The sequence below is a fragment of the Populus alba genome, chromosome 2 (assembly GCF_005239225.2).
Source record: "Populus alba chromosome 2, ASM523922v2, whole genome shotgun sequence".
NCBI lineage: Eukaryota > Viridiplantae > Streptophyta > Magnoliopsida > Malpighiales > Salicaceae > Populus > Populus alba.
The window spans coordinates 11,215,472-11,229,378 of record NC_133285.1 but is presented as its reverse complement, the minus strand read 5'-3'; the positions used below and the strand labels follow the sequence as shown (position 1 = coordinate 11,229,378).

At 37.0% G+C, this 13,907-nt stretch overlaps 1 protein-coding gene, 1 non-coding gene and 1 pseudogene across 4 annotated transcripts; 2 read left to right on the top strand and 1 right to left on the bottom strand.

Moving 5' to 3' along the window:
- Window positions 1-345: 345 nt before the first annotated feature.
- On the bottom strand, window positions 346-2,589 carry LOC118044508 (autophagy-related protein 8i-like; annotated as a pseudogene).
- An 82-nt stretch (window positions 2,590-2,671) lies between these two features.
- TRNAF-GAA (transfer RNA phenylalanine (anticodon GAA)) lies at window positions 2,672-2,744 on the top strand. The gene has a single exon. It is a non-coding gene; the product is annotated as a tRNA-Phe (tRNA).
- A 145-nt stretch (window positions 2,745-2,889) lies between these two features.
- LOC118044506 (uncharacterized) lies at window positions 2,890-13,876 on the top strand. Of its 3 annotated transcripts, XM_035052828.2 has the most exons (20): window positions 2,890-3,026; window positions 3,150-3,439; window positions 3,542-3,662; window positions 3,749-3,831; window positions 3,980-4,212; window positions 4,297-4,417; window positions 5,220-5,302; window positions 5,561-5,767; window positions 7,217-7,576; window positions 8,059-8,230; window positions 8,579-8,770; window positions 9,117-9,326; window positions 9,409-9,501; window positions 10,397-10,611; window positions 10,869-11,438; window positions 11,533-11,613; window positions 11,723-11,808; window positions 11,959-12,705; window positions 13,116-13,269; window positions 13,379-13,876. In XM_035052828.2, exons 1-20 carry the CDS (start codon window positions 2,900-2,902, stop codon window positions 13,440-13,442), a joined length of 4,209 nt encoding a protein of 1,402 aa, XP_034908719.2. In that variant the 5' UTR covers window positions 2,890-2,899; the 3' UTR covers window positions 13,443-13,876. The 3 variants fall into 3 exon arrangements, with proteins under 3 accessions (XP_034908719.2, XP_034908720.1, XP_034908721.1); XM_035052829.2 differs by lacking the exon at window positions 2,890-3,026 and having other exon boundaries at window positions 3,300-3,439; window positions 3,552-3,662; XM_035052830.2 differs by lacking the exons at window positions 2,890-3,026; window positions 3,150-3,439 and having other exon boundaries at window positions 3,606-3,662; window positions 4,129-4,212.
- The last annotated feature ends 31 nt before the right edge of the window (window positions 13,877-13,907 follow it).

Sequence of the window (13,907 nt, the reverse complement as noted above, 5' to 3'; positions counted from 1 at the left end):
CAACTTACCCATAAACTCTCATCCCTAATTTGTAAATTCTAACTTTAAATCTAAATTAATTGGATTTAAATCATAATTAATTGACTCCCAAACCCAGTCATAAATCACCAAGACCTAACCACCGATCTCTTCCACACAGCAGCCGACAGTCCCTACCATTTTTGAATTGTTTCACAGCAATTAAAATATTTTTGATGATCATGATCAATTTGGACATGGTTAAAATGCTCATGAAGGCCAATCTACTACACTTGGCTCATTAACATTTCCATGAACGAGGATGAAGAAATAGAACAGTTTCCAGGTTCGCATGAATGCAGTTTTTTTTTCTTTTGCCAGAAAACACAACAGATAACATTGATGGTTTTTTTTTTATAGGATTTACAGATATCAGAGGAACAAGTTCATGTAGCAGTAAGGGGGACTTCAAACACTGATCCACAATGGAGACAGTGACATTCAATTGTTAACTAATCAGAACAGTATGACCAAAGGTTTTTTCACTGCTATAACACATGTATAGAAATCCATCTTCGTCTTCAGGGATTCATAAACGGAGTCCATTAAAGCAGCTGCAGGAAGAAGTGATGGGTACCAGATATTAGCTATTTATCATGGAGAAAACATCACGCAACAGAATTTTAAAGAAGATGAATGGTAGCAAATTGTGAGTTGACCTGTTTGAGGTAAGGTATCCTTGACAAACACAAAGAGGGCTTTCCCAGGTGTCAAACGAAGCCTGCTGCTTAAAATGTGAATGAATTGCCCAACAGACATATCTCGAGGAACCAGATATCTATACGAAAGAAAGAAAGAAATAAATGAGATATTGAGATGTATAAAAAAGTTGTTCATTTACTACTTATGGGTGAGAAAGTACTATGTTCATGCAACATTTATCAGCATTCACAACACCTCCATCCCCGTGATAACATGGAAAGCTTAGATTCAATGAGATGCTGCAAAGCTACAGTTTCCTGTATAGGATTGACTCCGAGTTGATTTCATATAGGAGGATTGCTCCTCTATAAAGATGCAATAATCAGTCGTAGCAGATTCTTTCAAATTGGATTTCTCCCTAGAAACGCTGCAATCTGCCCAAAGCCTGTTACAATTAGGAGGGATATCCTCTGATTTATCCATCCCCCCCTGCCTCTTCCAAAAACCCATTTCCCCATCCGACGAGAAAACACGCACAAACTGAAAACCTAACTCAGCAAGCGATCATTGCTTCCCATGGATGCCAAAAGATAGCATTTCATACTAATATTGGAGAGACCAGAGGACGAAAATATAACAGAAACATGTCACCTAGTTTTAGTATGATTGAGCTTGTTACTTCTAACAGTGTTTAAACTCTAGATATTCGTAGTATCCATCAATTCCATACTCATTTTAAATGCAGCAATCCCCTTGTAAAGCTACCAGCCCATCTAATCATCCTTTTTCTCCTCAATCAGAAGACTAATTAATGTCATACACCCAAGTCTCACATGTGGTGTGCACAGGGGAGGCTCTTGCCATCTAACTTTGTCCCACTGATTCTGAAAGCAACTCTAAATAGCACCTCTAATAGTTGGCCAATGGTATTTAAGCTAGGGTTTCTAATGTGTGGAAGCCTAAGAAAGAGAGGTTTTCTTCTGCCTTTCCTTCCTTTTACACCTTCAGATCTTCAGTCTGACGCTCTCCCAACTGAGCTATCTAATGTGTGGTATTTACACGCTCTACCAACTGTGTCGGTATTTACGACCGAGACAAAACCTGTGGTCGAGCCTCAAAATCAAGAGATGGAACCCTCCGCTGACAGGCGCAGATCTATTCCCCCATTTTGTCCATCAATCCCAATCACGCCGGTAGGTTATTAACAATAATTTAACTCAAAAAACCGCTGATGAAGACGAGAATCCATGCTATCAATTCAATAATCGAGAAAAGAAAAAGAGCATATCATCTCAACCAGGTCTGGTCAATAACACACGGATTTAAGCTTGGACACTGACCCGCAAAATAATAATAATAATAATAATAATAATAATAAAATAGTTTGAATCATCAAACAGTAAGAAACATACATATAATAAAGATTAGCCAAAGCTGAAAACGAAATTAAGACTTACTTCTTCTTTTCCATCTCAGGAAGGTCAGTTTTGCAGTATCTTTCAACGACAACCTGCAGAACGATTAAAAATTACTTAAAACTCAAAACGTTTAGATATGGTATGAAAAAATTAATCATAACTGCGCAGAAAAAGAAGAAAAAGATCAAAGACTCCACAGAAGATTGTAGGAACTCACGGGAACTCGAAGGGGGTACTTGGCAATAATATCTTGTGATTCTTCCAGCCTTTGCTCTGTAAATGATTAAGATTATAGATATTAGCTAGAAATAGAAAACAACATTATTGAAAAGATGGAATAGCAATATAGAAACAAACGAACCGAAAGTGAACTCATCCTTGAAAGACTTTCCCATTGTTGTTGTCTCGTTTCTCACTCGATCACACAGAGATGATAAAAAAAAATAAAAATAAAGATGATGAGCATAAAGCAGCCGGGATGATAACTATTATATGGTCCAAGAGAAGCCCCAGAAAGAACCAGTCAACGCCAATCTATTGACCAAGAAACGTATTATATATTTATAATATAATATGATAGACATCGCCAATCGGCGGGGATAGCTCAGTTGGGAGAGCGTCAGACTGAAGATCTGAAGGTCGCGTGTTCGATCCACGCTCACCGCATTTTGCTTTTATTTTTTAATTTATTTTGGACATAATTTTATGCGCTAGTTAAAGTTTAAGCCCGGCCCACAATAGTCTCCCCCTGTCTCTCTCTTTAAAACAAGTCTTGTTTACGATTTTACACCTCTTCAGCAAACACTATGCAGGCAGCAGCCATGGAAGAGCAGCAGCAGAAACAGAGCAAGTGGAAACTAGAGAGAGGGCAATACCTAGGAGAAATATCAGCTCTCTGTTTTCTCCACCCTCCTTCTAACCGCTCTTCTCTCCCTTTCCTGCTCGCTGGTACTTTTTTTTCTTCTTTTTTCCTCGTCATTAACTCTCGTGGTCTCCTCTCATTACTTACATTTTCAATTCAGTTTATATTTTCTGTGCTCTTAGCATTGTTTTTCTTTGAATTTAAAACAGGCACAGGATCGCAACTGCTGCTATATAATTTAGAGTCTGGAAAAATAATAAAATCCTTTGAAGTTTTTGATGGAATTCGTGTCCATGGGATTACTTGCAGCTCCAGTGCAGAAGAGTCATCGAACTTTCCTTCTTTAACTGTTTCTTTCAAAATTGCTGTCTTCGGTGAAAAAAGACTCAAACTTTTCAACTTACACATTCAAACTCCTTCGCAAGTGAGTGCAGATTTAGCTTTGATTCATTGCTTGCCCAAGTTCACTCATTGGGTCTTGGATGTTTCCTTCTTCAAGGTAACTCGCTTCTCTTTTCTTCTGTTTTAGCGTTCAATTCATTACTTTTATCTTAAAATAGTGTTGTTCCTTGACTATTTTTTTCTCTTGAATTGGCGATAGAACTCTGCAGTCTCTTCAAGTCAGGAAGAGAGACAATGTCTTGCAATTGGATGTAGTGATAACTCTGTCCATCTCTGGGATATGTCGGTGTCCAGTGTAGTTCTTCAAGTTCAATCTCCAGGTTAGTTTTACCAAAATTTATGCCTGTGTGGTTGCCCTTCTTATTTCACTTGCCCTTATGTATTTCGATATCTTGTGGACTTGTAGAGAGATGCCTTTTGTATTCCATGCGGTTATGGGGTGACAGTTTGGAAACTTTAAGAATTGCTTCCGGTACCATATTCAATGAGGTGCCTAACGTTTCCTTATGTCTGCTTTCATCTTTACTTGATTTTTTTTTTTTACTGTAATGACACTGGTTATCGATAGTTGAAATTGATATGGTTCCTTCTACTTCATTCATAGAACTATAATTTTTCTTTGATTGGGTTAGGGTAGATCATCGTTTGGAAAGTTGTTCCTGTAGAACCTCATCTTGATGGGCTGCCTTCAACAAGTCTCTTGGAAGATGATATATATTTGAGCTGTTCATTATCCGACTCTTTCCAGCTTCGTTTTCAGCAGCATAAATCTGCTCATATGTGCAGACTTATTGGACATGAAGGCTCAATTTTTCGCATAGCATGGTCCTCAGATGGATCCAAACTGGTTTCCGTCTCTGATGATCGCAGGTGAAGAATTTTTTTTAAATTCTTACACTCCTTGTTTCTATTCTATGAAGTGGTTTCAATAATGCATTTTCCTTATTGTTACAGTGCTCGTATCTGGGCTGTTAGGGATGAGCTGAAAGATTCAGATAACAGAGAGGAGGAGGTTGCAGGCCCTGTTCTGTTTGGTCATAATGCTAGAGTTTGGGACTGCTGTATCTGTGATTCTGTAAGTCCTATAAGATCCTGGTTTACCTATTTTTCTTATACAATAACGTTTCTGGTTAAAAGAATATTTAAATGAAAGGAATGCATATTCTGACTTCAATTCAAAATTCTTAAGAATTTCATTATAAGTAGATTGCTGATTCTCGTCCCATTATTTCTGTCAGAAAGCAATTCATGTGCGCTGCATTTTTAGTATTTATTTTCTTGAATCCATCTTGCTCTACTTTTCCAGTGTATCCATCAGTTAAAAGGATGCTGTCAGTTAGCTTGTGCATAGAGTTGTATGCCATGCCCAAAGGGTGACTTTGAATGAATGAAGTTGATAAACTATTATTGCTGCAATCAATAATTAATTTCCTTCAGTGGTCAAGCTCATGATTAGAGCAATTAAGCATGAATGTCAGGGGAAACAAGTATTTTTAATGCATCCTTCATTAATTTCCGGTTGATAAATTCTTCCATCTTCGTTCATATGCATTAGTGAATGTATCAGTAGCATCATCTATCGTTGTTTTGAAATTCAATCCTAGTTAGAAATGCAGCCCTTCAATTTTCAGAAAGCAGAATCCTACAAGTAGATTTAGATAAATGTTTCTTTTTTGGCTGATTCATTTCCAATTAATTATAATGCGTCTTTCATTTGTGTCAATCTGCATCGAATGGAATTGCATAAAGGACTGATACTAGTCTACCACATCCTACCACATCCTTTGTTTACTGATCATGTAAATCAATTTAATGTCTTTGTTTTCTTTTCTTCTTGCCTGGAACATGCTGACCCTTTCTTCCATTTATTCTCTTAGGTAATTGTCACTGCTGGTGAAGATTGTACATGTCGTGTATGGAGATTGGATGGCAAACAGCTCAAGATGATTAAGGAACACATGTAAGTTGCGTTTTATTTTTAATTCAGATTGGAGCCTATTTGTTGCATGGATTTGAAGTTCAAAATTGTAAGCGATTATATGGGGGCCCTACTTCCACAGAATTGTGAAGTAGGAGCCACCATGGTCATAATTCCATAACAAAAAAACAATTTTCATTCTTAACCTCTCAAAGAACAGGTTTTTTACTGGCCTTGTAGAAGTTCACTGCCTAATTGGTGAATTCTTGGTTTTTTATTTATTTATTTTTATATATACAGAGGAAGAGGCATATGGCGTTGTTTGTATGATCCAACCTCTTCACTCCTCATTACTGCTGGATTTGACTCTTCAATCAAAGTGCATCAAGTGGCTTCTATTTCCCAGAGCTTGGAAGGACAAATTGAATCAAAACCTTTCATTGACAGAATGGAGATATTTACCTGTCGCATCCCAAATTCATCTGAATATATTGGTCTCATGGACAGGTAATTTATCTTTAATATCAGAACTTCTTCAACTCATTAATATTATATATATATATATATATATATATATATATATATATATATATATAATACAATAACAATATTAGAACTGGAGGAGCCTGTTCACCATAGATCATTGTAGCTTAGCTAAGGTGGTTTTGGCACAGTATTAAGACTGTGTTGTCTCCATCTGTTTTGCTTATTATGGCTCTTTGTTAATCAGTTGTGGGGCTGATTTGAGATTTATTTGTCATTAGCTGGCCTGAGCTGCTGTTGGTTCGAAAATTGCCAATGAGTGCTTTGGTTCTTTTTACCAGTTTTCCCCTTGTTTTTTCTTATTCATTACATGTTTAGGGAGAAAAATTCTTAATGTCCTCTACTTTTGTATACAAACCAAGAGTGATATAGCTGGCTATGATATTTTGGTTTTGGTGCTGGTTCTTGGCTCCAATTTCTCTGTTTTCGCATTTGGAACAAAACTTCCAACATCTTCATAAACTTTCCATATTCATTAATTTACCTAATTAATTTGTGTTTTTAATTTTTTATTAAGGTACTTGCTCTCTTGTAAAAAAACTCTTTATGGCTTTATGCTTTAAAACTCCAGCTCCTACTCAATATTGGGATTCCTCCTTTTCAGTTAGCTCTTTCAGAATCTGTTGATATGAGATCGAGATTCAGCGAATAGCAGATACATTAATAAAGGGCCTTTCAATATTACAAGTATTTTGCTATAATTCATTTTGTCTCACTACTATGGCTGTTCATTGAGTAAAAATGTTATTACTTATGGTATTCTTCTAAAATTTTAATTTTAATTGATCCTTGACCTTTGTTTCACTTTTCTCTTAGGATTTTTTTAAGCATGTTCTTGAAGTCATCTAATATTAACTATAAAGATAACATTTAAATTTATCTGTTTAAATCTGACTCAGATTTTTTAATTATAATCATTTAAATTTAACTTAATTACAATAAATCCATATAGATAAGTATCACCAATTATATTTACAGTTAAATCACAATATACACCTGCAGCATCTTGTGGGCAGGAGTACTAATTACCTGTAATTTACAACCTAATGATGGTAACGAGGCTTTTCCTGCACAATATTTTTACATGCAGGTTTTCCTCTTGAGTTGAGAGGCGGGGAACGGTTTTTACGCATTGGTATTCTGACATGAGACCTTCCATCCCATTTTGATGTTCTTTTAGGCCTAAAAAAATTGATTGAATTGCATTGGAATAGGTAGATAGTGATGGAAATGCATTTGGGGTGTTGCTGGGACATCTCCAATGTCAAACCCATCAAATGTTGGCTCACATACCTTCATACTCCTTTGTGCAATAGACTTCATCATTGTCTACTGGTGTCTTCATTATTTGTTATTCTTTTCATCCTGTATAATGTTCATATGTGCTCAAAATGTTGGCTTTTTTTATTGCAGCAAAAGTGAATATGTACGTTGCTTACATTTCACATGCGAAGATACTCTTTATGTTGCGACAAACAATGGTTATCTGTACCATGCTAGATTACATGGAACTGTGGATGTAAAATGGACAAAGCTTGCTCAGCTCAGTGAAGAGGTGCCGATTGTTTGTATGGATTTGCTGTCCAAAAAACTCCCCAAACATTCCAATGGAGTTGATGACTGGGTTGCTTTAGGAGATGGTAAAGGAAACATGACAATTGTGAGAATTATGGGTGATGTTTTCACTCCCGAAGTGGGTTTCACCTTCACCTGGTCAGCCGGGAAAGAGAGACAACTCTTAGGAACCTATTGGTGCAAGGCATTGGGATGTAGGTAATGATGCCACTAGTGCTATTGTGCTAAAAATGTCTCATTTGTATTTTTTGTATCCTTTCCCTGAGCAGTACATGGATAACATGCAAGAGGGACATGAATTATTTCTATGTTACTATCACTAAAACATCAACCAGACATTTGTTTTTATCTTTTTTCTAATGGTTCAAAAGCTTTGTTATTACATAGTATTATTTTTTGATTGATTTGTCTGCCACAAATATATAGGTCATATTTTTAGAAAAAAAAAAAAAAAACAGGTGATTCTTAAATTATACCATGCCTCAAATCATATTAAATTATGCTTTGTGCCATGCAATTCTGAAATGGTTGCCAGAATGCCTCTGCATTATCATCTGGAGATCACTCATCTTGCCTTGCTACTTTTGTTGTGGTTGCATCGTTCTTGCCTTGCTACTTTTGTTGTGGTTTCATCGTTCTTTATTATTCAGATCAAACCATCACCAATCTCTGCTATGCAGGTTCATTTTTACTGCTGATCCTAGAGGAATTTTAAAGCTATGGAGGTTAAGCGATCCGTTACCATCTGGTTCTCTCACTTGTGGAAGAACTTTTGATGCATCCCTTATAGCAGAATTCACATCATGTTTTGGAATTCGGATTATGTGTCTAGATGCATCATTTGAGGATGAGGTATCTGCTCTTCTCTCTCTCTCACTCTCGTGTTTTCACTCATGAGTACATGCATGTTGCTGTATATACTTTTATTCTCAAATGTTTGTGAAATAACCACAATTCTTTTGGAGCATGAGAAAATAAGAGATAACTATTTCCTTCTTACAAAGAGATAAAGTAAAGCCTTTTTTGCCCTTCTAATTTTATACTTGAGGGGATTTGTGGTTTATTAAATATGAGAGTAAAAGGTATTACAAATCTGGAATCTTTATTGCTTGAAACCAATATGTAACTTCATTTGCTTTGTGAGCTTGCAGTGACTATTAAACATTCATATGCTGCTTTGTTCATTATGGTTGAATGTAGGTGCTGGTATGTGGGGATTTGCGTGGAAATCTGGTTCTTTTCCCTTTGTCAAAGGGCTTGCTGCTGGAAAAACCTACTCTACCAGAAATAAAAATTTCACCATTGTGTTATTTTAAAGGATCTCATGGAATATCAACTGTATCCAACATTTCTGTTGCTAAATTGAGCTCTGACACGATTGAAATACGCTCGGTATGATACGAATCACTTTTTGAGTATTTGCTGGTAATGATGGATTGCTATGATGCATTATACAGACTTCTCTAGCGTTCAGTGTGGAAGAAAGAAAAAAGTTGAATCCTTTAGGAAACAAGTATGTGCATAATCAAATTGGAGGAATAGTTCATAATACCCACCTGTTTACATTGCAACAAAAATAGCATTTCATGGCATGAAACATCCAATTTTTCTTAAGCATGGCTATGGTTCTCTAGTGATGGAGGGAGAATTTTGCTTGCATGTTTTCTGTTTCCTAGTGTGCAAGTTTGTATGCAAGGACTTTCATGTATTAAATTTTTGTCATTACAATTCATTTCAGACGGGAGGTGATGGCTGCATATGCTATTTAGAATATGACCCAGACCAGGGTGGTTTGGAATTTGTTGGGATGAAACAAGTAAAAGAATTGAGTTTAGTTCAATCTGTTTCTGCCGAAAACAACTGCCTCGATGATTTGGCTAATTGTGGATATGCTATTGGTTTTGCATCAACAGATTTTATAATCTGGAACTTAATAAGTGAGGCAAAGGTAGTTTCTCTCTCTCAAGTATTCATCTCATCCTGTGTTCATGACCAAACATTTGTTTTATTTCTACTGATGCTTGGAGCAGGTTGTGCAAATTCCATGTGGTGGATGGCGACGTCCTCATTCTTATTATCTTGGTGATGTACCAGAAGCGATGAGCTGTTTTGCATATGTCAAGGTACCTTTTGGTTTCTACTAGTTTAACAATACATTCCAAGCAAAAATTTAGGGAACAAGCTCCTGGTCTCATCAACAAGTGGTACTGCTATATTTTGGACTTGTATGTGATGAGATTGGGACTGCTATGTGGTTGGGTAATTATGCAAGTAGTTACCATAAGAACTGGTTTTTGCGACAGTTAACTCTTTTTGATCATCAGTAAATATGCTGCAAGCCATTATAGAATTAGGACTTAGATCACCAATGAGGTTGTGTACTTAGATCACCATTGAGGTTGCATAGGTGCTAGCATAGTTAACCAGATTTTCTATGACAGTGAAGGTTTAAGAATTAGGACTCTGAATATGATTCTTCGCCTCAGTAAGCCACTATCCAAAACCATATATTGATGTACCACTTAAATGAGATTGAACAGAACCCTACTTCCTCATTTTGCTAGAGAAGGTAAATATATCTTAAACATTGATAAACAACTTTAGTAATTAGATTTTTCATTCACCTTTGTGAGTTATAAAACCTTTGTTGCAGTCTGCTACAAAATGCTATTATGCTATATCAACAATGGTTACCATCTCATGTTTTTGCTTGTTTTCTTGATATCTTTCTTCTGACATTCTGTTTTCCATTGTTTTTCATTGACCACAATACACTTTTCATCAACTATGCATTTCAGTCTCTTCCAAAATCCTAGAGTCTCCTAATGTTGTAAACCTGATACAAGCTGTGGAATGACTGCTGAATGATGTTGTAGTACTCTAGTGTTTCCTTATCCTAGAGTTCCCTAATGTCGAGGGCTTAATTTTGGAATCTACTGAGTGTCATTGTAGTCCTCAAACATTTCCTTATGCTTATTGTTTCCTGGTCTCGTATATTCATCTCATTTTCCCTCTCAGGATGAGATAATCTATATTCATCGAAAATGGGTACCAGAAAAGGAGAGGAAGATATTTCCCCAGAATTTGCACATCCAGTTTCATGGGAGAGAGATGCACTCCTTATGCTTTGTTTCTAAAAATACACTTGTTGAGGCAAATGGGAAGAATTTTCAGTTTGATAGATCTAGTTGGATTGCTACTGGGTGTGAGGATGGAACTGTGAGGTTGACTTGGTAAGTATGTATGCAAGTAATTAGTTGCCCCTTTAATTGAAATCAAGTGAGTTTTTAATGCCATTGTTGTTGGTGGGTCCCAAGAACACTCACATGTCTCTCCTCTTATGCATATTTAGAGTGTTGGCCTCCACTATTTCTCACAGTACTTCATTTCTTCCCCTACCTCAACCCCACATTTTTATTCATTTTTTTGTCCAAATGATTTGTCATTTCTTGGAACCAAACACGGGCAGCTAATTTTGTGATTGTTGTAGGTATATTCCTGGAGTTGAGGGTTGGCTTACATCAAAATTGCTTGGGGAACATGTTGGTGGATCTGCTGTGAGATCAATATGCTCAGTATCAAAGATGCACATAATTGCTTCTGACTTGACCAACTTGTCAGATTGGACAAAGAGACAAAACACTTGTGCCGGGGACATGGATAATCCTTTCTTGTTGATCTCGGTTGGGGCAAAGCGGGTGCTAACTTCTTGGCTATTGAGAGATAGGAATCTAGACAAGGAAAATGTATTTATTGAACAAGAAAAACTGGAAAACGGAAATGGCTATAAGCCTTCGTCAGAAGTATCCTCATTGATGTCTTTCAAATGGCTGTCAACTGACATGCCTCCCAGAAATTCCAGTTCTCGTGGAAAAACAAAAGTAGCTGAGAAGATACAAGGAATAACCAAAGAACTTAATATGAATATTGATGTAACATCAGGACCACTTTTACTGGAAAAGGGGGAGGGATATTCAAAAATTTCTTATGATGATAAGTATGAGGATGACTGGAGATATCTGGCTGTCACTGCTTTTCTGGTGAAGTGTGCTGGTTCCAGGTGAGATGGGACAGCTTTAACTTTTGTGATGGTTTTATCCTGGCACTGACTTATCCAAATACAATGAAATAATACCTCCATCTATTTCCTTCAGGTTGACTGTCTGTTTTGTTGTTGTTGCTTGCTCAGATGCAACACTTGCACTGCGAGCTCTTGTTTTACCACATCGGTTATGGTATTCATGACGACAACTGTAAACCATTAATTGGTGCTCCTAAATTGTTTTTAATTTAGTTTTTTCTTGTCCCTAGGGGAAATCACTTTTTATTCTTACTTCCTTGCAGGTTCGATGTGGCTTTGTTGGTTCCTCTATCATCACCAGTTTTAACATTGCAGCATGTCATCATTCCTAGCTGTTTGCCTTTTGAAGGTTTAATTATATGACTTGCTGATTACTGTTAGAACATGGCATAAAAAGTGCTATTAAACTCCCTGTCCATCAATTAATTATGTTTTGGTATTTTGTGGTATTTTAATGCCAAATTCTTACCTGGAGTTATTAATTTCTCATGATTCACAGAGAACATTCGAATTGGAAATGTGTATATTGTGATCAGTGGAGCTACAGATGGAAGTATTGCCTTTTGGGATCTAACTGACAATGTTGAGGCTTTTGTTCAGCAGTTATCTACACTGAACATAGAGAAGTCCATAAATTGTCAAACACGGCCACGCACTGGAAGAGGAAGTCAGGGTGGACGATGGTGGAGAACATTAAGCAGTGGTGTGCCTAAAAATAGACCAGGTGATGGTTTGGTTGCAATAAAAGCTGGAGAGAGGACGAACTGCAATTTGGCAAATCATCCTATGAATGAAGCATCAACAGCAGTAAGTGACGCGGAAAACTGCACAATAGTTTGTTCTCAAGCTGTAGACAACACACATCATGAACCAGAAGTGAATAGTGTCAATTCCTTGCCAGGAATATGTGAAATAAGGCCTTTCCATGTCTTCAATAATGTTCACCAATCAGGGGTCAACTCTCTTCATATTTCAGACATACAGGATATTCAAAGTTCTGAAAATGGTTTTGCATTCAGTGTAATAAGTGGAGGCGATGATCAAGCACTCCACTGTCTTAAATTTGATTTGTCACCATTATCAACAGGGAAGGATTCTGATGTCGTGACATCAAATCTCATCAATTTATTCACTAGTTCTGAAAGCATGAAGAATAATTGTTGTAGACAAAGCCAGACAAACAAGTACAGGATCAGATTTTTATATCATGACCGAATCATCTCAGCTCATAGCTCTGCCATAAAAGGTAAAATAGAAATTACTCCAAATGAGGGAAGTTTGTGTTGTTGTTTCATTAATGTCTTTGGTCTCATGTTAACGGCTGTCTAAATGTTGTTACTATAGATTTTCCAAGTACTCATCCCCTCTGTAGTTGCCGGTTATTTATTGGAAACCATGGCTGATAAGTCTGTGTTTACATGGATATAGAAGGCTTCACAGTTTGTTTTTGCTTTCTATAACCCTCCATATATGGTGCATCTTTTCAATCACGTTCTTTGTAATGTTGATTTTATATATTTTGGTAGTCTTTTTCTGGCATTTGCAGGACAAATGTGAACCATATGGAAATTTTAAGCAAGGTCTTCTCTAGATTTGATGTATTGGACGCATTCGTTGTGGCCATTGACTGATTGAAATTGGTTTTGTTTCATGAAGGTGTTTGGACAGATGGCATGTGGGTGTTTTCTACTGGTCTTGATCAGCGCATCAGATGCTGGCTTCTTCAGGATAACTGTAAATTAACTGAACAAGCTTATTTGATCATTAGTGTTCCAGAGCCAGAAGCACTGCATGCTAGAGCCTGTGGCAGGTGAGCATAGCCAGTTATGTGCATCACAGCTGCCAGCATAAGCATGTTAGAGTTATGGTTCTGATTTTATGATATGACTGTTCTTTGTATCTTTTTTGTCTTAATTCAGGAACCACTACGAAATTGCAGTGGCTGGGAGAGGAATGCAAATGGTTGAGTTCTCCGCCTCTTAGGCTGTGGATGGGAGAGATGCAGGTGGTTTTGACAATTGGGTTCTCCCACGTTAAAACTTTTGACAATGGTGCTAATTGTCTTGGTATGACCATGTACACCTTAAAGTCTCCTATGTTAACACTCAATGTTGACATAGCGACGTGCTGACCATGCCAGCTGGCTCTTCAACACCCAAAAGCACAAGTTGGGGAATCAATTTTTGAGAAAATGGTTCCTGGCAAAACGAGGTCTGTAGCCTGATTTCCATTCTTTCTCATATTTCCAATTTGCTTTTCACCTCCATTAAGAGAAGGGCAGGCAAATTTCCGACAAATAAGCGACAAGATCCCATTGACCTGCAAGAGGACCGGGGATCTATCTGGGGTTTACATGTAAATCAAACCAGTTTGTTATTTAAGATTTTGGTTTCATTTTATAAGTTTGAAATTTCATTGTATGTGGGTTTTGAATCATTGAATTCAGTG